At 43.0% G+C, this 23,500-nt stretch overlaps 1 protein-coding gene and 1 long non-coding RNA gene across 2 annotated transcripts; both read left to right on the forward strand.

Annotated features, from left to right (window-relative positions):
- The first annotated feature begins 2,139 nt into the window (after positions 1 to 2,139).
- Positions 2,140 to 17,051, forward strand: bcap31 (B cell receptor associated protein 31). The gene is made up of 8 exons (XM_080015545.1): positions 2,140 to 2,268; positions 5,288 to 5,389; positions 6,597 to 6,697; positions 11,716 to 11,860; positions 12,552 to 12,687; positions 15,264 to 15,402; positions 15,538 to 15,638; positions 15,770 to 17,051. Exons 2-8 carry the CDS (start codon positions 5,298 to 5,300, stop codon positions 15,806 to 15,808), a joined length of 753 nt encoding a protein of 250 aa, XP_079871671.1. The 5' UTR covers positions 2,140 to 2,268; positions 5,288 to 5,297; the 3' UTR covers positions 15,809 to 17,051.
- Positions 7,049 to 8,107, forward strand: LOC307241448. The gene is made up of 3 exons (XR_013844553.1): positions 7,049 to 7,321; positions 7,696 to 7,792; positions 7,917 to 8,107. It is a non-coding gene; the product is annotated as an uncharacterized lncRNA (long non-coding RNA).
- Positions 17,052 to 23,500: the final 6,449 nt, after the last annotated feature.

Consider the following 23,500-nt stretch of genomic DNA (forward strand, 5'->3'; position numbering starts at 1 on the left):
TCCTTTCTTTTTTCTCTGTCCATCATTTCACACACACACACACACACACACACACCCTGTTGATCTGCCAATCATATCTCCCTCCCCCTCTCTCTCTTTCTCTCTGTGCCGACGTAGTAATTCATATTATATCAGATTAATTGATCTGTACTGAACTTTGGGTTCTGGGAAAAGTGCTTCATAAATAAATTGCATCATCATTAGGGGCCACATTAGAATTGGATTGGGGGCAGCCCACACATGCTGCGGTCCAAGTTTGATCCACATCGGACCGGATCAGTAGGAGGAGTTAGTAAAAAAAGAGTGTTTCTCTGAAGAAAAAGGAACTGGAGCCGAGCGCTTTGTGACATCATCACCCATCACCTATCAGGTGGAGACGGGAGACAGCAGGATGTGATGCTGTGTTCAGCGGAAACGTAGAAAACAAACTTGTGTCAGTAGGAAGTGATGCCGCGTTCCAGGGGATGTCGGAAAACTGTAATTCGTGTCGGTTGTCCCCAGGTCTGTTATTAATTAAAATTAATAACAATTCATTTGTGTATACATGGACCCTGTGTATTTCTGCCTGCAGCTATATCTATCTATTATTATTATTATTATTATTATTATTACTATTATTATTATTACTGTTATTTATTTTTCGACTGTTTTAATACTAATTGTGAAGAAACGCAGCAATCCTCACCACAACAAATTCCTACATGTAGTCTATGTAAATGTACCTGGTGGAATGAACTGTTTCTGGTTCTGGTTCTGGTTCTGGTTCTGGTTCCGATGACTTATTCATCACTACTTTTTTAGTAAAACTTTAGCTCTGCTCCCATTCGTCAGCAGCAAAACACTGTGGACCAATCAGACGCCACGCTGGCCTGTCTGCCAGAGATCTGCCTGGCAACTAGGGGAAGGCTTGTAAAAGGCCTTGAAGTGGTTTTACCTAAAAGGGGGGGGGGGGGGGGGGGGGGTTACGACTGTCGATGTTTTTATGAGAACGAGGAACAGACATAAACAAACATCTTGTGTTACCATGGTAACTCTCTGAGCGATGTGTGTAGCTTGTAGACTGCATCACTTTCTGTGCAGCAGTATTTCCTGCAAGCGTACTGTCCAGTACACAGTGTACTACCCAGTACACTCAGCGTACTATTTAAAGTATAGACGTTGAGTGGTCACAGCAGCAGGATGACGAGTGTTTGGTTTCATTTCACAACGTGAATATTTAAGAAGACGCAGGAAGTCGCTCTGATGATGTTTATAAAAACTTTGTTTCATTTGGGATATGTCATGGTGGTATTTTGATTGCAACTTATTCATCAACTTACATACATTTCCATATATTTAAAAAACTATTGTACAAAGGTTGAACTGGCTGTAAAAATACTTTTTGTAGATTCTCATTTCTATCAACAAAAAGGCTTCAGCTGAATAACATTTGTAAAAAGCAAAAGATCTGTCATATTTCACCAGCTGTGTCTGGGTTTTAATATCGAACAATATACATATATTCAAATTCAATGCATCAACAAATAAAGCAAATTAATCTCAAGACAAAGGATACCCCCAGTTGCATTTCCCTGTATGACATCTGTTTGTTGAAATGAGGAAATAGAAAAATAAACTTCATGACAGAAATTGAAAAATAAACTTTATTACAGAGATATATAATGTAACTTTATTACATAAAAATAAACTTTATTACAGAAATATAAAATGTAACTTTATTATATAAAAATAAACTTTATAACAGAAACAGAAAAATAAACTTTATAACAGAAGTAGAAGCAGAAACGTACTTAAAACTACAACAGTTTAAGCGTAAAACTCACTTGGAGCGCCCCCGCGTGGCCACCTGGAGCACCGCAGCGTCACGGTGACCGTGTTTTATTGGGGAGCGTCTCCCCCTGCTGGCCCGGCTGGATCATTACATCGAGTTTTTAACGTCCAACTCAAATTTCCTTCCATCTTCTCCTCCTCCTCCTCCTCCTCCTCCTCCTCCTCCTCCGCTCTCTGTGTTTTCGCACGCGTCAGGGAACGTGTAAGATCACCTGTAGAAGGAGCTTTTCAACACAACGAAGCACGAACCACCAGGCTCACGGGAGGGGGCGCGGCTGTCACGTGTCGTCCCGCCCACGCCACCACGTCGTCCAATCGGAGGCTTGGGTGAGGTGGCGGTGCCGGGCGGAAGGCGGAAGTGTTGCGAGTTGAACAGGCTACGTGCTAAGCTACGGAGGCTGAGCGCAGCGGAGCAGCGCGTCCGACAGAAAGAAAACTGTGAGTTTGGGAAAGAAAACAAGTTAAAAATGTTTTATACGGAGGTATGATTAAACAATACTGAGATGTTGGGGGAAAAAAAAAACAAGTTAATAGATTCTGTTGGGTTTCAACTAGAAAACCCTTCGCATGCTGCTAGCATTTCACTGTTTACTTCAATATAACTTCAGAATAATATTAAAATGATAAACAGAAAAATAATAGTGTGAATTAATACTGATAAATGATAAACAGAAAAATAATAGTGTGAATTAATACTGATAAATGATAAACAGAAAAATAATAGTGTGTCACATCGGGTTGAAACAGTCTGTTTGCTCTCGTGTTATTGAGCTTATTATAATGTTCATATTTTCCATTTCGACACCTTGTTTACTTCCCTGATGCTCTTATTCCACCAAACACACGTGTGATTTAATATCCATACACACACACACACACTATAGGTGTGTGTGGCTGAGTTGAACCGTTTGAGTCCCGTCATCCTTTCACTTGTGACGTCATTAATGAGCATCTGTGGAAGGGCCTTCGTTTAAGATTCAAGAGGTTTATTCGTCATATACATAGTTTCATATAAGCAGTGAAATGTTAATGCAACGCACCCGGTGATTACACACAATGTGTCCTAGACTGGACACAGTAGCTACCTAAGAAGAACATTTCTTTCTACTAGACCAACAAACTGATTCCTAAAATGTAATACAAGTCAAATACTTGTAGAATAATATAAAAATAAATAAAATAGATAAAGGGAATAGGCTTATGTATATGGGATAGGCTTATGTATATGGGATAGACTTATGTATATGGGATAGACTTATGTATATGGGATAGACTTATGTATATGGGATAGACTTATGTATATGGGATAGGCAGTTATGTATATGGGATAGGCAGTTATGTAAATACAGATATGTGCATTAAAGTGGCATTTAGTAACATTTACATTTACATTTAGTCATTTATCAGACGCTTTTATCCAAAGCGACTTACAAGGGAGAATAACATTCAAGCTACATTGCGACAGAGACATTAGTGTAACAATAAATACTGCTAAGTAGTGCTAAGTAATTGTAGGTTAGGGCAGGAGGTACTGTCTGAAGAGCTGGGTCTTCAAGTGCTTCTTAAAGACAGAGAGGGAGCTCCCCGCTCTGGTCGTTTTTGGCAGCTCGTTCCACCAACGTGGAACTACAAATGAGAACAACCTGGATTGCCGTGGTTGTACGGCCGGCAGAGCCAGGCTACGCTCATTTGATGAGCGCAGCATCCGGGGAGTAACGTGTTTTTACAAGAGCATTTAAGTAGGTGGGAGCGTTCCCAACAATCACTCTGTAGGCCAGCATCAGAGACTTGAACTTGATGTGAGAGGCTACAGGTAACCAAGCGGCTACAGGTAACCAGTGGAGCAGCGGAGTGACATGTGCCCTCTTTGGCTGGTTGAACACCAGTTGCGCCGCCGCATTCTGTATCATCTGTAGTGGCTTCACTGCACAGGCCAACAAGCCTCTTAAGAGAGCGTTGCAGTAGTCGAGACGGACATCACCAAGGTTTGTACCAGCAGTTGAGTGGCATATTGGGTCAGGTACGGCCTGACTTTTCGGATGTTGAATAGTGCGAAGCGGCAGGACCGGGAGACGGCGGCAACATGGTCCGAGAATGTCAGTTGGTCATCAATAATGACACCTAGATTCCTTGCAGCCTTGGTAGGAACAAGAGATAGAGAGTCGATTTTAATATCAATGTTGTGATAAATACCTTGTTTTGCCGGGAAGACCAGCAGTTCCGTTTTCGCCAGATTTAGTTGAAGATGATAATCCTTCATCCATGTGGATATGTCAGCGAGACAATCCGAGATCCACGTCGAGACAGTGGGGTCGTCGGGCGGGAAGGACAGATAGAGTTGAGTATCATCCGCATAGCAGTGATATGAAAAGCCATGTGAGCGGATGATGGGGCCCAGTAAGGTGGTGTATATGGCAAATAGGAGGGGTCCCAGCACCGAGCCTTGGGGCCCCCATGTGGTGAGGTTGTGAGTCACAGACAGCTGGCCTCGCCATGTCACACTGAACGAGCGCCCAGTGAGGTAAGATTCGAACCAGGAAAGTGCACTGCCAGATATGCCCACACTTGAGAGTTTGGGCAGGAGTATGCTGTGATTGACAGTGTCAAAAGCAGCTGATAAGTCAAGCAGAATGAGAACCGAGGATTTGGCAGCAGCTCCAGCAGTTTTTACGGCCTCTGTCACAGACAACAGGGCTGTTTTGGTGGAGTGACCACTTTTGAAGCCAGATTGAAGTGTATCGAGAAGGTTGTTTCGTGACAGGTATTCTGTTACCTGTCTAGAGACCGCCCTCTCTATGGGTTTGGAAAGAAATGGGAGGAGAGAGACCGGCCGATAGTTTAGTTTTCTATTTGAGTGGGATCGAGTGAAGGTTTTTTGAGCAGTGGTGCGCTTTGAAAGGAGAGGGGAAAGTGCCGGAAGTTAGGGAAGAATTAATCATTGATTAATTAATAGTGTGATTGCCGGGGTGATAGTCGGTGATATGGCTTGAAGGAGGTTAGATGGGATCGGATCTAGTGGACAGGTAGTAGGACGGCTACATGTTAGTAGTTTAGATACCTCACTTTCAGCGAGGGGGGTGAAACCAGGGAACGATGAGCCTAGGGCTGGAGAAGACAGGTTGTGAGTAAGTTGTTTCGTGAATTGGCTGCTGATGGCGGCACTTTGTTAGTCACGGAAATAGCTTCCAAAATGAACTCAATGACCGTGAAGGAAAATTTTTTTTATAAAAAAGAACTTGTTTGAAACATCAGATTTTTCTGAAGGAGAAGGGGGTTGGACCAGATAAGACTTGCATCCGAACCAGGGGCTGAAGGTCCTTTACAGCGGTTTGATCAATACGTTGACGTTCCTGCTCATGTGTCACTGTTGTGTTTAAATGTATTTAGAGTTTGATCAATACGTTGACGTTCCTGCTCATGTGTCACTGTTGTGTTTTATCGTGTGTGTTGTCTCCAGCGCCGGCACCATGAGTCTCCAGTGGACGGCCGTGGCCACCTTCCTCTACATGGAGGTCTTCCTCGTGCTGCTGCTCTGCATCCCCTTCATCTCCCCCAAGAGGTGAGTCCCGCCCTGCCCCGCGTCCCCAACTAGAACCCGAGCCGCCCAACTAGAACCTTACTCACCAAACAGAACCTGAGCTACCAAACCCTTTGTCCTAAACCAAAACTCTCCCTCCAAAACCTTGCGGCTGGCTCTTCAGCCTCCAAACCAGAAACAATCAGAGCAGACTATAGAACAGGTTTTTACCCAGAATGCATTGCTCGTTGAGGTGTTGTTTTGAAAAAGGGGCGTGGCAAATGCTCACTCAACTTCCCACCAACTGGAACAAAATGTTCTGCTTCTGTTTCACATCAGCAGTTTGGGGAAAATGTCCCATCTGCCAAATGTACACTTTGAAGAGTTGGACTTTATAGAAGTGATCGTATCAAAGTGTTTTTATTCTGTTCTGGTGCTGAACGCTGTAGAGCCAGTGTCCTCATTCTGACTGACGCTCCGTCACCATGGCAACCTGTTTCCATCACATTGGATCTAAAAGGAGAAGCTGGTCATGGTTAAAGCCCCTGACGCGGCACAAAGGAGGTTTGAATGATGATGTGACATGGAGGTTTGGAGAATTTGAATATAAAACACTTCTGGGGAAAATACTTTTATGGTTGAAATATATTTACAGTTTATATAAAACACGTTGTGGCGTGAAAGTGGGTCCTGGTTCAGTGTCGCAGGAACCGTGTGAATCAGCTGCTGAGATGAGACAGAACTGAGGAAGTAATCACATTACACACACAGTCTGCTGACCACCTCAAATACCACCACAACGACTGTAGTGTTGTGTCGGTACTGTGTCAGTACTGTGGTAGTACTGCTGTCCATCAGATTCACAATTTGTTTATTGGTCCAAGTACTTTCTCATTTGCAAGGAATTTGTCAAAGTGGTAGTATCAGTGTGTACTTTTTTCAGTACAGTGGTGCTATATCAGTATTTTCTCAGTGCTGTCAGGCCCTGTCTATCTGGTTCTACTATAGAATGTACTGGATTGTCGTATTTACAGGGTGCGTCGTCCTCTTATCTAACCTGTGTAGATGTAGTTCTGTGTTTCTCCATCAGGTGGAGCCACTGCTCCACTTGAACCAGTTTAAAGTGTGTGTGTGTGTGTGTGTGTGTGTGTGTGTGTGTGTGTGTGTGTGTGTGTGTGTGTGTGTGTGTGTGTGTGTGTGTGTGTGTGTGTGTGTGTGTGTGTGTGTGTGTGTGTGTGTGTGTGTGTAGGTGGAATAAGATCTTCAAGTCCAGGCTGGTCCAGACCATCGCTCTCTATGGAAACACCTCCTTCATGGTGGCCATCGCCATCCTGGTTTTCCTGCTCATCGGTACGTTGGTGGAGGATGTAGCGTGTGTGCTGAGGAGGGATGTAGTGTGTGTTGTAGAGATCTGGAGTCTCCACAGGTCATCAGGGTTCTCAAACACTGGTCCATTCTGAAACGGCACTTTGAATGTCAGCAGGTGGTTGTGTTCACACACGGGTTCCTCAGACATCCCCTCAGGTCGATGGTCTCGCCGGCGCGATTGCAGGTTCAAAAACAAAAGTGTCTTTGGTTTATAAATCTCTCTCTACCTCCGCGTGATTTTATCATAACGCGTGCGGCGAAAGAAATTGCCAGAAAAGTTAGAATCGCGACATTCGGTTTTAGAATAATATGATATTCATTAAATGAGGGTAAATTAAGTTAGACCTTGCATTTGTTCTCTCTATTTGTCTTTCCAAACCAACGCCTATTTATCATGTCAATGGATTCGCGGCTCTCGGATCCACATCCTTCCATTCAGACCTGAGGCTGCTTTGCATAATGACGCGCGCCTCATGGGGACGCGCCACTGTGATGTGACGGATTCGATAAATGATCGTGTCCTGATACCGAGGAATATTCAGAGGAAGAAAGACAGCATTTTGGATCGAGAATTGACCGGGCCGAGGACCTAATACCTGACGATGAGTAAGTAACATTTTTTTTACAAGCACAAGCTAATGTTGAAATGATTTCTGCATCTTGTACACCCATTCACTAACACTAGCATTAGCTAGCCAGAGTGCTAGGTGGATGAGTAGCTCGCTAAGCTACCTTGAGACCGTTCATGGAATGCTGTTTTCTGCGATGAGAACACTGTCTAGTTAGCTAAAGTTACCTGCGTTACAGGCGGCAGCTACAGGGTGAAAAGATTGGATTTTTCTTTTGCTAAGCAAGCTTAGCATTGTACAGCACGTCCAGACGCTAGCTGAAAACAGTAGCACGCAGCCTTTATGCAGCTCTCCTCTCTACTTAGCCCTCGCCTGCGTCTTACAACCTTTTTGTTTTACTTATGGTTGCAGTGACAAAAACACCCCCGCTCCAAGTTGCCACACAACAGCCACCCAGTCTTCTTAGACGAAGGCATGTTTCGCGTGCGTGCACACAGTCCATAAGCTGGTGAGATGTGTGTAATATGTTTCATTCCTCTGCCTGGTGTGATGTATGTAGTCTGTAGAGATATGTCTGATGTAAAAAATCACATTTCCTTACAATTTATTTGTATTTTTATTTTTTTTTACAGTATGAGAGCACCTCTACAAGCTCCCACAGAAAATCATCTTGCTCGTACGCCAGCTAACAGGCCAAGACCACGTGCTCCTACTCCTCTATAAATATATTTTTTTGTTCATGAATTCAAATTTTAATTTGCCTTGAACTTGATTGTTGGAGTTGCTCTTCTCACCTTTCACCTAAATTCCTATATTTTTTGAAGTTTCTGTGTCGACATTTTCAATAAATCTTTCAAAATTAAAAGCATTTCTTGCATTGCTCACTCTCCCCACTCCCACTAGCCTATAGTGGGAGCCCATTGGCCCAGGCTGCTGCAGATCGACACCTCTATGAATTTTCAGGTCCTTAGCTCATGGCTTCTGTCACACCTTGGTTCAACTGAAATAAAGTTGTGAACAGCTGTGATAAAACCTTGTTTTTACCTCTGTCGACGTCAGATTTCCTCAACTATTTTGACCTCATTATATTCCCAAGACCTTGAAACAACTGTTGTTTTGAATAAACAGTTTGTCAATATATTGTAGTTTGTGCTATGACAACATTTCCGGCGGCACCAGTAAATACAAAAACGTACTCTTTATATTGTGTGTTAGATCGTTTTAAAAGCTGCATAATCATACTGACCAAACTAACAGTAAGAATGAGAGTCCCTCATACGGAAATTTCTCAAATGTTTTCATTTACACAGTTGTAAATTTGATCGAACTAGGGTTGCAAATTTAAGGGAATTTCCTTATTGGGTAGTTCTTAACCTTTACAATCGTCGATTCATTGACAACATAAAAGCCGATGATGCCAGCAGGGGGTGGCGCCATGGCGCCCGGGACCTACGAGACGTCGGACACCTCGGAGATTTTCTGCCTCGGCGTGAGGGGCACTCTCCTCATTTCATTTAAAAATGCAGAAGTTAAAAGGAGGAATATGCAGGAATATTTACGAGCCGTCTCTGCGCGAGTTAAATACGTTAACTTTTTGGCGTCCTCAGGCGGAATGAGCCGGATGTTACGTAGCAGATCAGGTCTGGTGCCGATATGGACAACGAGACGGTAATAAAAGTATTAAACATTACCAAAACTCTCATATTATAAAAGACATTAAATCATTTTCTTTAATACATTTTATTGGAGTCATCACCAGAGCAACATATGGCTTGTTTGGTTTTGCCGTCGTACCGCTCCCTCGCTCCAGGTTTTCTGCGCCGCTGTTCTGATCCACTGTCCCGGAAGCCTCTTTTCTACGCTACCCTGGTCTTTTTTTTTCTTTTTCTTGACTGCCCCCTGTGGTTCCGGTGAGTACTACTACTTCCTGGCTGGGTTTATTTTTCTTTTTTTTTTCTCGTAACGCCCCGCGCCCCACAAAGTCTCCTGTTGATATAATTACAAGACGGCAGATTGTTCAGTTCTTATCGTCAAGCCAAAATCGTATACGATTTAAATTCTTATTAACAATGAATCGATAGTCGATGAATTGTTAACCTCCCTCTTACAGTCTCCCTTCTCAAGTACCTTACTTGAAAAAAGGAAGGTTTGACATGGGCCTGTAGTTACCGAGGACCCCGCAGTCCAAGTGGCTTCAGAACAGCAATTTTGAAAGCAGGAAGAAGCCCCGGCTAGAGTGATGTATTGATGATTTCCAGAGCAGAGCTGGAGAGACTATTGGAAAAACCTAATAAATATATGATAAAATAAAAGTTTGTGGCAGGGACCCGATCGAGTGAACAGGTTGGAAGATGTACCGCTGTACTCCAATACTACAGTCTAAAGGTCCTCATGAGTGCTTCTTTTCTGCAGGGTTTGACTGTTCAAGTCACCGGCGGCAGAAGTAATAGTCGCTCTGATTGCTGTAATTTAGCTTTTAAAGAACGCGGTAAATTCGAAACATGTTGTGACCGATGCTTGTCTTAAAATGTCAGGAGCAGGGTCAGGTTTAAGCAGTCGGTCCATGGTGGAAAACTGTTCGAGGATGACTCCCACTCTTTGTGTCAATCTTAGAAAAATGTTCTCAGCTTGTAGCAGGGGCAGCATTGTTATATACAAACAAGGAGTCTTTATAATGCTTATATATAATGTAATAAATATAAAATGCCATGGAGCTCCAGTCCAGATCGTCTCCGTCTGCTATTTATCCATGATGATGATTTACTTCACCTCCTTTTGACCTTGAGGGGGGCCCACTTTGTTTAGTGTATCAATCAGATTAGAGTCCAGTTCCCGACAAGCTCTGACAACTCCAGTTCTGTCGTTTCACCGTGGAACCGTTTTTGGACGACCGTTTCTTTCCTGTTCCTGCCAACGATCACATGAGCACCGGAGGACGTACAGACGGGCTCAGATATCATTTGGAGGACATGCTTAAATTAGTGTTGCGTTGCATTTTCAACCGTTTCTGTTAAAAGCATAAAATAAAGTTTGTAGTCAACAAATAAGATCATTCAGTATTTAGTAAAGTTGACTTTGAAGTGTTAAGAACAGGGCCTTGAACAGATGGAGTGATTTGCGAGGGAGGAATGCATATCTTAGTAGATAAGGTGTGTGTGTGTGTGTGTGTGTGTGTGTGTGTGTGTGTGTGTGTGTGTGTGTGTGTGTGTGTGTGTGTGTGTGTGTGTGTGTGTGTGTGTGTGTGTGTGTGTGTGTGTGTGTGTGTGTGTGTGTGTGTGTGTGTGTGTGTACGTACGCCACAGTGAAAGTGGCAGAACAGACGAGGACAGAAGCAGTGTGACAGTAAAACGTGTTCGGCAGGTTATTTTTTTTTTTGTTTTTTTTTCCGGTTCATTCTTCGTTACATCCATTTTAAAATGGTTTACACAACGCAAGTAATACATTATGTATTTGTGGATTGAGAAATACATTTCTGTCGCTGATTGTTTTAAACCTTCATACAGATTTGTAGATTGTAATATTTTTTTGCATTATATGTATTTGTGAATTGTAACAATTCCTTCCATAAGGTGTTTGTATTAACTTTGAAACGTACAACACGGCTACATTACATCATTTAACTGCCACTTTAGTTCAAAGTCATTTGCAAATATATTTTTCCCTACGTTCAAATATAAGTGGAGTAGTTATGGATATGAAAAACAGATGGATGTCACCAGCAGCAGAAAGCGGTTTTGATGGTAAATTCCCACGCGACTCGAACGCAGCATCTGTAGGAGTTACAGCGGCAGAGGCTTCACCGTGGGTTGTAGCGTAGATAGAACTCAGCCAGGGACTGTGATGGTGTCACTGTGAAAAACGATCAAGGTCGTGTCCGTATATTGTACGATAAGTCTATATGGTATTTATCATGACAGGTCTGGTGTTGATAGTGGGTCAGCAGGGTGTGGGCCAAAGACGTAGGGTCCTGACTTGGTATTTGAGAAGTTGCAGATGGCATCTCCGCAGCAGCAGGGAGCATGAACACCGTCAGCTGTCGTCTCCTGGGATCGACGTCAGTACAGTGGTGATAAACGCAGAGGTGAAGGACGTCGTGGCGCCGTCTCGCTCGACGGAGGAGGGGGGCGGAGCGGGGCCGGCGGCGTCCAGCCGGGCAGGCGGGAGTGGCGGAACCCCCGCCTGTCTGGACGGAGGCCGTGGGGTGACTGGGTGTAAGTGGGGAGATAAATAAGGGGGAAGAAGAGCTGGAGGAGTGGAGAGGCTGGGGCTGGTGTCCGGAGGCAGGACACCCGGGACGTCCTGGGCGGTGGTGTCTCCCACTAAATGACCTCCTTCACAGAGACGCCCCGGCACCCTGGGGCTTCACTGGGAGGTGACGAGCTTCTTCAGGTCTTCTTCAGGTCACCCTCACTGTGGATGTGTGTGCTTCAGATGCGTTCCGCGAGGTGAGGAAGTACAGCGTCCCGGAGAAGGTGGATCTCACCAACAACCCGGTCGCCATCGAACACATCCACATGAAGCTGTTCAGAGCTCAGAGAAACGAGTACATCGCAGGCTTCGCCCTGCTGCTCTGCCTGTAAGTACACACTGTTACGAGTAGTACAGCACAGTGTACGACTAGTACTAGTACATCCTCCATGTGACATCAGTAAGGACCACCACCCAAAAAATGGGCTTTCCCTTATGTGACATCAGTAAGGACCCCCACCCAAAACATGGGCTTTCCTCCATGTAACATCAGTAACATGGAGGAAATGGTATGGGGATGGTAGTTCAGGCGGTAGAGCTGGTGGTCTAGTGATCTAAAGGTTGCTGGTTGGATCCCAGATCCTGCTAGCATGCTGTAGTGTCCTTGAGCAAGACACTTAACCCCTAATTGCTCCTGATGGCTGCGTCCGTCGGTGATTGAACAACTGTAAGTCGCTTTGGATAAAAGCGTCTGATCAATGTAATGTAATGTAAAGTAAGGACCCCCACCCAAAACATGGGCTTTCATCCATGTAACAGTCAGGATTTGTTTGAAGATTTTGGGCAGCGCTTTGCAAGATTTCTTTTGCCAAGAATATCGAACAAAAGATTGTTGAAAGGAGAAAACCTGCCATTGTAACACTTAGTAACTGGCGGCGGCTCCTGCTGTTTTGTGAGCACATTGACCAAAGCAGCGAACATGTTGTAAGCTTAGCCGCTGTCACTGTGACTACATGCTAACAGTTAGCCGTTAGCTGCCATTTTGCAGCGTGATGAAATCACTGGGCCATCCCTCACAGGCTGCTGCGTCGCCTAGCAACGCTGCTCTCCCAGCAGGCGTCGCTGATGGCGTCCAACGAGGCGTTCAAGAAGCAGGCGGAGGGGGCGAGCGACGCCGCCAGGCGGTACATGGAGGAGAACGAGGCGCTGCAGGAGGTAAGATTCGACTTTATTAACATGAGACGTGACTAGGATTGGATACAACTTTATTAAGATTAAATTACACTTTATTATGATAACATTAAGATTTGACGTTATAAAGAGAACTTTAATATAACACTTTGTCAGTGCAGTGACAACAGCATTACTGATACCATTAAGTTGAGTACCCTTCTTCACCACCAGGGGGCAGCAACACCACACTCACTGTTCACTGGGTTCAGCTCTGATATTTATACTGTTTTTACACCAGAATTAACGTGTATACTAATAAAAACACAACTTGTACGCCAACAAGCGTGGCGTCGCGCCGGTAAAGGAACCAAAACGAGTATCTGCTGGGCGTGGTGTTTCCACCAGAGCCAAACGGAGCTGGAGCCGATTAAAAACAAAACAAAACAAAAAAAACCTGTGTTGACTGCAGGGTCACCTGACCCGGGACTGAAACCCGGGTTTTACCTTTCACACTGATGACAAATGACGCCTGTGAGTGGTGTACGTGTCTGTACGTGTGTGTGTAGGTGTGTGTATGTGTAGGTGTGTGTAGGTGGTTGTACGTGTGTGTGCGTGTTGTGTTCCCGCTGCTAAATGCAGATATGACTTCACCTGCATGTGACACACACTGATACTCCGCCTGATAGGTCAGAGGGTCGTGTAATGTAGAAGGTCGTCACGTGCACGCTGCTACTTCCTGCTCTGAGCGTGTTCCTTTAAATGTGAGGGAGTACTGCCCAGTAAACACCGAACAAAACTGAGCCACGGAGACACGCCCAAGCAGGCGGTGAGTTCCACACCCAAAATGTTCAGACTGGGCGGAACTGTGCCCGTCCTGCAGATATCTGTGTGACTCATCCCTGGATGATACGCTGTTGAAAATGAGGAGGAGGAGGAGGAGGAGGAGGAGGAGGAGGAGTAGTAGTGACTCCCACTCCCCCTGGTGGTCAGGGATGGAAACCAGCATGTCAGCTCTGTGCCAAGAGTCAAGCGGCAGCTGTTTTCGGGCGTGGCGTCAGGGTACTGCTCTACATGGATGCATCCAGCAAGGTGGGGGTGAGGTAGGGGGGAGGTGTGGGTGAAGCAGGGGTGTGATAGAGGTCAGGTAGGTCTGTGGTAGGGGTGAGGTAGGTGTGTGGTAGGGGTGAGGTAGGTGTGTTGTAGGAGAAAGGTAGGGTGTGATAGGGGGAGGTACAGTAGGGTGTGATAGGGGGAGGTACAGTAGGGTGTGGTAGGTGGGAGGTAGGTGTGTGGTAGGGGGGAGGTAGGTGTGTGGTAGGGGGGAGGTAGGTGTGAGGCAGGTGTGTGATAGGAGGAAGGTACAGTAGGTGTGTGGTAGGGGGGAGGTACAGTAGGTGTGTGGTAGGGGGGAGGTACAGTAGGTGTGTGGTAGGGGGGAGGTACAGTAGGTGTGTGGTAGTTGTGTGTTATGGGTGCGGTAGGGGTGTGCCACGTCACCATGTCGGAATGTCTCCACCCTGACAGATCCTCCGTCAGCTCTCACGTTCTCCTCGTTCCTGGTTGTAAATGTTAATTAGAGGATCATTCAATAATTAGTTTTGTAGGTTTTGTCGACACCCAGAACCAAAGCCAGAAATACAATGAAGACACAAGCACCGAGGATCAGTCGTCAGGACCCAAATAAACACGGTTCCACAGTAAAAGCTGTTTTCTGTTGTCAGGGCTTTTTTGTTTGTTTAGTTTTAGTCTTTTGGAAACTATTGGTTTTTATTTTTTTAATCAAACCAGTTATGCTGTGAACGCCTTGTGTTCCATTCAAAGTGTGGGTGTGTGTGTGTGTGTTTTACTCATCCATTCAGAGTTTCCACCAACTTGTGTAACACAAGTGTTACCGTGTGTGTGTGTGTTGTGTTGTAATGTGTGCGTGGTGTGTTGTAATATGTGGGCGTGGGGGGGGGAGTGTGTGTGTGTGTGTGTGTGTGTGTGTGTGTGTGTGTTGTAATGTGTGCATGGTGTGTTGTAATACGGGGGTGTGGGGGGGAGTGTGTGTGTGTGTGTGGTGTCATTTCTTCAAAGCGCTCCCCGCCCCCTCAGCAGGGTTAGGGTTGAGTCAGGGCTCCGAGGAGGATCTGTTGTTCATTTAACGCTCCCTCTCCTCCAGAAACTACCAAAACCTTCAACAAGTTTGAATAATAAGGAATGAAGACGTGGCCGAGCAGCAGCCAAGCACCTTGTACAGCCTCATGTTTGTGTGCTTCTAACACACAGCGTCACACAAAGACACTCTGAGAGTATGAATAATCATAATACTAATAACAATAGTCATAATAATGATAATCATAACAATAATCACCATAACAATCATAATAACAATCATAATAATAATGATCATAACAATAATAATAACAACAATTATAATAATAATAACATAATAATAATTATAATAACAACAATCATCATAATAATATTATCATAATATAGTCATAATAATAATAATAATAATAATCATAATAATCCCAGGACAAAATGGAGGCTGTGTTAGTGTCGTGGTGGAGCTGCAGCTGCTGTGAACACCTGCTGTCTGCTGCAGCTCATCAGGTTTCCTCTCCTCTGAGCAGAAGCTGCGGGAGGCGGGCGTGGCCCTGCCCCGGGCGGGGAAGAAGGGTGGAGGAGGTGGAGCAACCGAGGAGGAGGAAGAGGAGGCCCTGAAACAGGAAGTAAAGAGTCTGAAGGAGGAGCTGGACGCCACCAAGAAAGGTGAAGGGGTGGTGGAGGCTTTATTGATCTGATTGGTGGTTGATTGACGGCTCACTGATCTGATTGGTTGATTGACGGCTCACTGATCTGATTGGTTGATTGACGGCTCACTGATCTGATTGGTTGACGTTGCAGCGCTGCACAAGTCTGAGAGCGACGTCAAAGCGATGAAGACTCAGTCTGAGAACCTGACGAAGGAGTACGACAGGCTGCTGGAGGAGCACAGGCAGCTGCAGGTAACACACGCTGCAGTGCATGCTGGGATGCTTGTCAGTCAGTATTACAACTCGTAGTACCGGTATTATGAGTAGTACTGCTACTACTAGTGGTAATACTAGTAATGACTCTGCCGTCTCCGTGGAAACAGTTGGGTGCCGGTGACTCTCGGGACAAGAAGTCGGACTGAGATTCACCTTCATCATCATCATCATCATCACTCTGCTCAACGCCCACCGCTTCAGTGATGACTCACTTCCTGTTTGGACTCCTTGGGGTCGGGTGGAGTCAAAGCACCACGGAGGCGTCTTCACCGGGAATTGGATTAAATGTGTAACGTGCTTTCCTGAATTTTTCAATTTGATCTGGTGCGATGGACTCTGCTCCTGTTTTGTCTCCCTGTTTCCTCCTGTTCGACTTCCTGTTTTCTCCTCTTCAACTTCCTGTTTTCTCCTCTTCAATTTCCTGTTTCCTCCTGTTTGACTTCCTGTCTGTTTCCTCCTGTTTGACTTCCTGTCTGTTTCCTCCTGTTTGACTTCCTGTTTTCTCCTCTTCGACTTCCTGTTTTCTCCTCTTCGACTTCCTGTTTCCTCTTGTTTGACTTCCTGTTTCCTCCTGTTCGACTATCTGTTTCCTCCTGTTTGACTTCCTGTTTGTTTCCTTCTGTTCGACTTCCTGTTTTCTCCTCTTCAATTTCCTGTTTCCCTTCTGTTTGACTTCCTGTTTCCTCCTGGTCGACTTCCTGTTTCCTCCAGTGCAATGTAGAGACTCCAGTGGAAGCTTCAGCTTCTGGTCCATGTACTCGTTGACTGTGCTGTTCCCTGCTCCGCCTACAGGGGCCACGCTCTGCTCTGATTGGATGAACTTGTGTCGATAAGACAATAAATTGATCGTGTGAGGAACTGGCTGCGATTGATCCGGTTATTTTCTGATAAATGATGATAAATAAACATCTTTGAGCAACAAAGGACGCAAACTAAAGGACTTTGAACGATCAGTTTGTTTTCCATCCCAGACACTGAAACGTTATTATTCCTGTCCGCCATTTTGTTTTGTGCTGTTCCGCATATTTCCGAGTTTCATGAGAGGACTTTTCTGTCAAAGGTTTATTTCCTGTATCGTAGGATTTAGAACGTTTGCATTATTATGGTTTGCAAAGTGGCGGTCGCTTGTGTTTCCTGTATGTAACGGACCTGCTGCTTCCTGTTTCCTACACAGACAGGAAGTGGTTTGTCGTAGCGAATCGGAAACCTTTTCGTTTCCATGTTTGTGTGAAAGATTATTTTCTCAACTGAAGCTCCAGAGAGAACCTGCTTGGATCACGGCTTCACTTCCGTCCTGTCTGTCTCTCTCTCTGTCGCTCTCTCTCTCTCTGTCTCTTGATTTGAAATTCAAGCTCCACTCCTGTGTAAAATAAAAACACGTTTGTCGGATGTTTCTACTTCTGTTAGTTTTTCCATCAGAACTTTGAGACATGAACCTGGTGTTGGATCTGTGTACTTTATAAGGGTGTGTGTGTGTAATGCAGCAATGTGTAAAATTGTGATTTTTAAAAGCAGAACACAAGCTTGTGCAACATCTGCAGGTTGTAGGTTCCAACCCAGAAGCGTCTTCTTGCGTTCCCCCCCCCCAAGAGCATCGGCTGCAGACGGACAAGGCCGAGACTCAAATCTTAATAATAAATGATCCCCCGTTTCACGCCCAAAGCGTCGCCACGTCGGCACCTCCACTGCATTTTTCCTGGCTGCTCATGTCAAGAGACGCCAGTGGAGATAGTCAGAGAGGAGCTCCAAGCAGCATCATCTGCTGAGGGTTCCTTTAATCAGACGGTTGGCGTAGAGACTCAGCGACTCAAAATGGACGACAAATTCAGGGTTCAAATCCCAGTGAGCTTTGGAAAGACCGTGGCACGGTTATCCCAGTGTCAGCTCAGAACCAGAATCTGTTTATTTCGCCAAACGAGAAATTTGTCGTGAGGTCAGTCCCTTGCTCAAAACTTAAAATGTATAAAAAATTATCGGTCTGAAAAAATCAACCAAAAACGTGTCATCAATATGAATACAATACTTCAACTACAACCTTTCCGTACCTCATGTCTCATAAGCCTTAGATTATGTCTAGAATGAGGAGAATCCAGCAGAGTTCCAGTGGAATCTTCAAGGTCATACATACTCCGATCAGCCACAACATTAAAACCACCACTTATAACAAATATTATTGTGTAGTTCCCCTCGTGTCCCCAAAGCAGTTCTGACCCGTGGAGGCAGTGACTCCACCAGACTCTGAAGGTGTTCTGTGGTATCTGGCACCAAGACGTTGGCAGCGGATCCTTTAAGTCCTGGAAGGTGGAGGTGGGGCCCCCATGGATCAGGCTTGTTCCAGCACATCCCACAGATGCTCCGTCGGATTGGACCCTAACCCCGCCCATCCACATGGTGGAGAAGAAAACCTGATTCATCAGACCTCCACCTTCTTCCATTGCTCCATGGTCCAATGGTGACGCTCACGTGTCCATTGTAGGAGCTTTCAGGGGTGGACAGGGGTCAGCATGGACACTGTGAGCTCCCATACGCAGCAAGCTGCCATGCACCGTGTGTTCTACACCTTTCTATCATAGCACCATTCACTGTTTCAACACTTTTCAACACGCTGCAGTAGTTCTTCTGGGGGATCGAACCAGATGGGCTAGACTTGGCTCCGCACGTGCATCAAGATTCAAGAGATTATTTGTCAGATAGATACAGGTAAATCTCATAAAATTAGAATATCGTGAAAAAGTTCAATATTTTTTGTCACTCATTTCAGAAAGTGAAACCCATATATTATATAGATTCATTACACAGAGTGAAGTATTTCAAGTCTTTATTTCTTGAAATGTTCATGATTGTGGCTATAGATAATGAAAACCCAGAATTCAGTGTCTCAGAAAATTAGAATATTACATAAGATCAATAAAAAAAAAAAAAAGGATATTTTAAACAGAAATGTCAGGCTTCTGAAAAATATGTTCATTTCTATGCACTCATACTTGGTTGGGCCTCCTTCTGCATGAATGGCTGCATCAACGCGGCGTGGCATGGAGGCCATCAGCCTGTGGCACTGCTCAGGTGTAATGGAAGCCCAGGTTGCCTTGATAGCAGCCTTCAGGTCATCTGCATTGTTGGGTCTGGTGTTTCATCTTCATCTTGACAATACCCCATAGATTCTCTATGAGGTTCAGATCAGGCCAGTTTGCTGGCCAATCAAGCACAGTAACACCATGATCATTGAACCAGGTTTTGGTACCTTGGGCAGTGTGGGCAGGTACCAAGTCCTGCTGGAAAACGAAATCAGCATCTCCATAAAGCTTGTCAGCAGAAGGAAGCATGAAGTGCTCGAAAATGTCCTGGTCGATGGCTGTGTTGACTGTGGACTTCAGAAAACACAGTGGACCAACACCAGCAGATGACATGACAGCCCAAATCATCACCGACTGTGGAAACTTGACACTGGACTTCAAGCCACGTGGATTCTGTGCCTCTACACTTTTCCTCCAGACTCTGGGACCTTGATTTCCAAAATTTACTTTCATCTGAAAAGAGGACGTTGGACCACTGAACAACAGTCCAGTTATTTTTCTCCACAGCCCAGGTAAGACGCTGCTGACGTTGTCTCTGCTTCAGGAGTGGCTTGACACGAGGAATGCCACATTTGTAGCCCATGCCTAGGATTGGTCTGTGTGTAGTGGCTCTTGATGAGCTGACTCCAGCCTCAGTCCACTCCTTGTCAAGCTCCCCCAAATTCTTGAATGGATTTTGCTTGACAATCCTCTCAAGGCTGCGGTTATCCCTTTTGCTGGTGCACCTTTTCCTACCACACTTTTTCCTTCCACTCAACTTTCTATGAATATGCTTGGATCCAGCCCTCTGTGAACAAGCAGCTTCTTTAGCAATGACTTTTTGTGGCCCAGCCTCCTTGTGGAGAGTGTCAATGACTGTCAATGTCTTCTGGACATGTGTCAAGTCAGCAGTCTTCCCCATGATGGTGTAGCCTACTGACCCAGACTGAGAGACCATTCCAAGGCTCAGAAGAAGAGTTCATTAGCTGATGAGTGTGTGACACCATGACTTTCCAATATTGTACTTTTTCACAATATTCTCATTTTCTGAGACACTGAATTTTGGGTTTTCATTATCTATAGCCGCAATCATCAACATTTCAAGAAATAAAGGCTTGAAATACTTCACTCTGTGTAATGAGTCTATTTAATATATGGGTTTCACTTTCTGAAATGAGTGACAAAAAATATTGAACTTTTTCACGATATTCAAATTTGATGAGATGTACCTGTATACAAAAAATCATACATATATGCGGTGAAATGTCATGACACCCGGTGATTATGCACAATAGCTCTATAAGCTCTAAAAATGCTAAAAATACTGAAAATACTAAAATAACCAACACAAGGTGCTCGCCCAGGCGGCTGCAAGGGGCAGCGCCACAATCGCGATTCTGGGTTGTATAATTATATAATTGTATTAATTGTAATTGTGTTGTATTAAATATACATTTAAATCCTCCTATGAGCCTTGGGCCTCATGACCCTGTCGCCGGTTCACCGGTCGTCCTTCCTTGGAGTACTTTTGTAGGTAGTAAGCACTGCACAGCAGGAACAGCCCACAACACCTGTGGTGTTGGAGACGCTCTGACCCAGTCGTCCAGCATCACAATGTGCTCCTTGTCAAAGTGGCTCCGATCCTGACGCTGCTTCAACACATCAACTTCAGTATATATATAATAATAATAATATATAACAGTATATATATAATAATAATATATAACAGTATATATATAATAATAATATATAACAGTATATATATAATAATAATATATAACAGTATATATATATAATAATAATATATAACAGTATATATATAATAATTTACAACAGTATATATATAATAATAATAATATACAGTATAACACTATATATATAATTATAATATATAACAGTATATATATAATAATAAAATATAACAGTATATATATAATAATAATAATAATATATAACAGTATATATATATAATATATAACAGTATTTTATTTTTTTTATAAAATATATAACAATATATTAACAGTATCAAATAATAATATATCCTGCCCCTTGACAGGTGCCATTGGAACCATATGATCCATGTTACATACATACATTCAAGGTCAAACATACACTCAGGGTAACATATTCAAGGTCATAAACGGATATATTATAATATCATACAATATATTCAAGGTAATACTATATATTTAAGGTAAAACTTACTGACAAGGTCATAAATACACTCAAGGTCATTGACTTAAGATCAAACATACATTTTAAGGCAAACATAGACTCAAGGTCATACGTTCAAGGTAATACATACAGTACATCTATGATAATATCAAAAAATAAATTCAAGGTAATACTGTATATTCAAGGTAATCATTGCTTTCAAGGTACATAAATACACACATACACAACATACATACATACATACACAGGTTTGTACAGGTATGTATGTATGTATGTATGTATGTATGTATGTATGTATGTATGTTTACATGTATGAATGTATGTATGAATGTATGTATGTATGTATGTATGTATGTATGTATGTATGTATGTATGTATGTATGTATGTATGTGTATGTATGTATGTATGTATGTACACTACACTCAAGGTCATAGATTCAAGGTCAAACATAGATTTAAGGTCAAACAGACTCAAGGTCATACATTCATATATGACAATATCATACAGTATATTCAAGATATTGATTAGTTTTAAGGTACATAAATACACACATACACTATCTACATACATACATACACACATAAAATACACTAATGTATACATACACACATACATTTATACATACATTTATACATACATACATACATACATACATACATACATACATACATTTATACATACATTTATACATACATACATACATACATACATACATACATACATACATTTATACATACATTTATACATACATACATACATACATACATACATACATACATACATACATACATACATACATACATACATACATACATACATACATACATATCTGACATTCATACACACATACATACAATACACTAATGTATACATACACACATACATTTATACAGACATACATACATACATGTGTGTATGAATGTTTAACATTGTTGGAAAATTACACTCTCTTCATATAAACTCTGAGAAACCCCAAGGCAATGTGTTTTAAAAGCTACGTAACATACAAAAGGCTATTGTCCTCTATAAAACATGTAAAACATAATTCAAAGAATTGATCATGTACATTTTTCTCTCACACTCCCTCATTTTGCTCCTCCTGGGACAATATCACAAAAAATGCAATAATGCAAAAATGTCATATAATTGAAGCAAAGGGATCATAAAGTGACATACAAATGCAATACAATACAATTATACTACAGAGATATCCTACGAATTCTATCTCATTGAAATCAACTGGGAAAACACACATCCAGGCAGTATTCAAGAACATCTCCACCTCAAATTGGCCAAAGCTCTCTTAGCACATTTGACCAGAGAAGAGTAAAAGACCATTCAGGGTTATCTATACTATACTATGACAACGCAGCAGGAAAAACCCAAGTCGCACTGAGGGAAAATATCCTGTGTGAAGCCATTCTACAATTCTAACTAGAAAATAAAAATCAGGATTTACATTATGAAATAAACACATATGGAGAGATGACACATATACATAATGCTATGCAGATTAAGGAATGGTTATCACTTAATAATGACAACAACACAATTCCTTGTGTGTATATAATGACTAACACACCCTATAGCTAAGGATAAACATAATTAGACAAACATCTTCACATTTCAACATCTCAATGTCTCAACGTCTCCGTCATCATCATAACGTGGTTTCCAACTATCTAGTGGTAGAGAGACAAACTGTCCTGCACTGAATTATAAATGGTAGACAGCAGCAAGGCATCAAACATATTAACATTACAGATATCAATATTTTTATGAGCGTCGAAATCCATGGCCCCAGTGCTTTTCTTTGCCAGGTAAATAGGTCCCAAGTGTCAGCTTGGTCTTTCATTAAATCATCAAGTAACTCTTTCATAGCTCGTATGGCTAAAGACAAATTCGCTGATTCTACATCATTGGCTGGAATGTAAGTGCAACATGACTCACCTGTCATAGCACATCCACCTCCTTGAACAGCACTCATGTCGAGTGCCAAACGATTCAGGAGAACCATCAAACGGATCAAAGTTAATTCTTGTTTAACAGCTTCTTCTGCTCGGATAGTTGCATTAATGAACAGTAACGGTCTATAATGTATGATATTTAGCCAATTAAAAGCTGTCGATACACTTGCTATTACAGACGTAAAAAATGTACTTATATCTTATACTCAGCTGGAACTGATGTCACGGACGTATATGTTCCTGATCGTCTTACACGCAAAGCTTGATGGATCTTGGTCGGATTAAACATGTAAATGGGAATACAGTATCTAACATAATTAGTGTGCAAATGCCAGCGGCTGGCAGAAATTACATAAGTATGTTTGTATGTATGTATGTATGTACAGGTATGTATGTATGACCTTGAATGTATTGATGACCTTGAATGAATGAATGTATATATGTATGACTCTGTGGTCTGATGGACTGAGATGCTGTCATCGTAGATTAAAATCCTGATTTTTACTTCACTTCTGAGGTTCCTTCTGGTTAAAGTTGAATGGAAGCAAATAAGTGCTTTAATGTTTTGAATATTTAAAGCCATTGAATTTTGTATATTGAAGGCCTTTGAATTTCTAACATTGAAATATTTTCAAAAATTTA

This window comes from Zeus faber (assembly GCF_960531495.2).
Source record: "Zeus faber genome assembly, chromosome: 15".
NCBI classification, from domain to species: domain Eukaryota; kingdom Metazoa; phylum Chordata; class Actinopteri; order Zeiformes; family Zeidae; genus Zeus; species Zeus faber.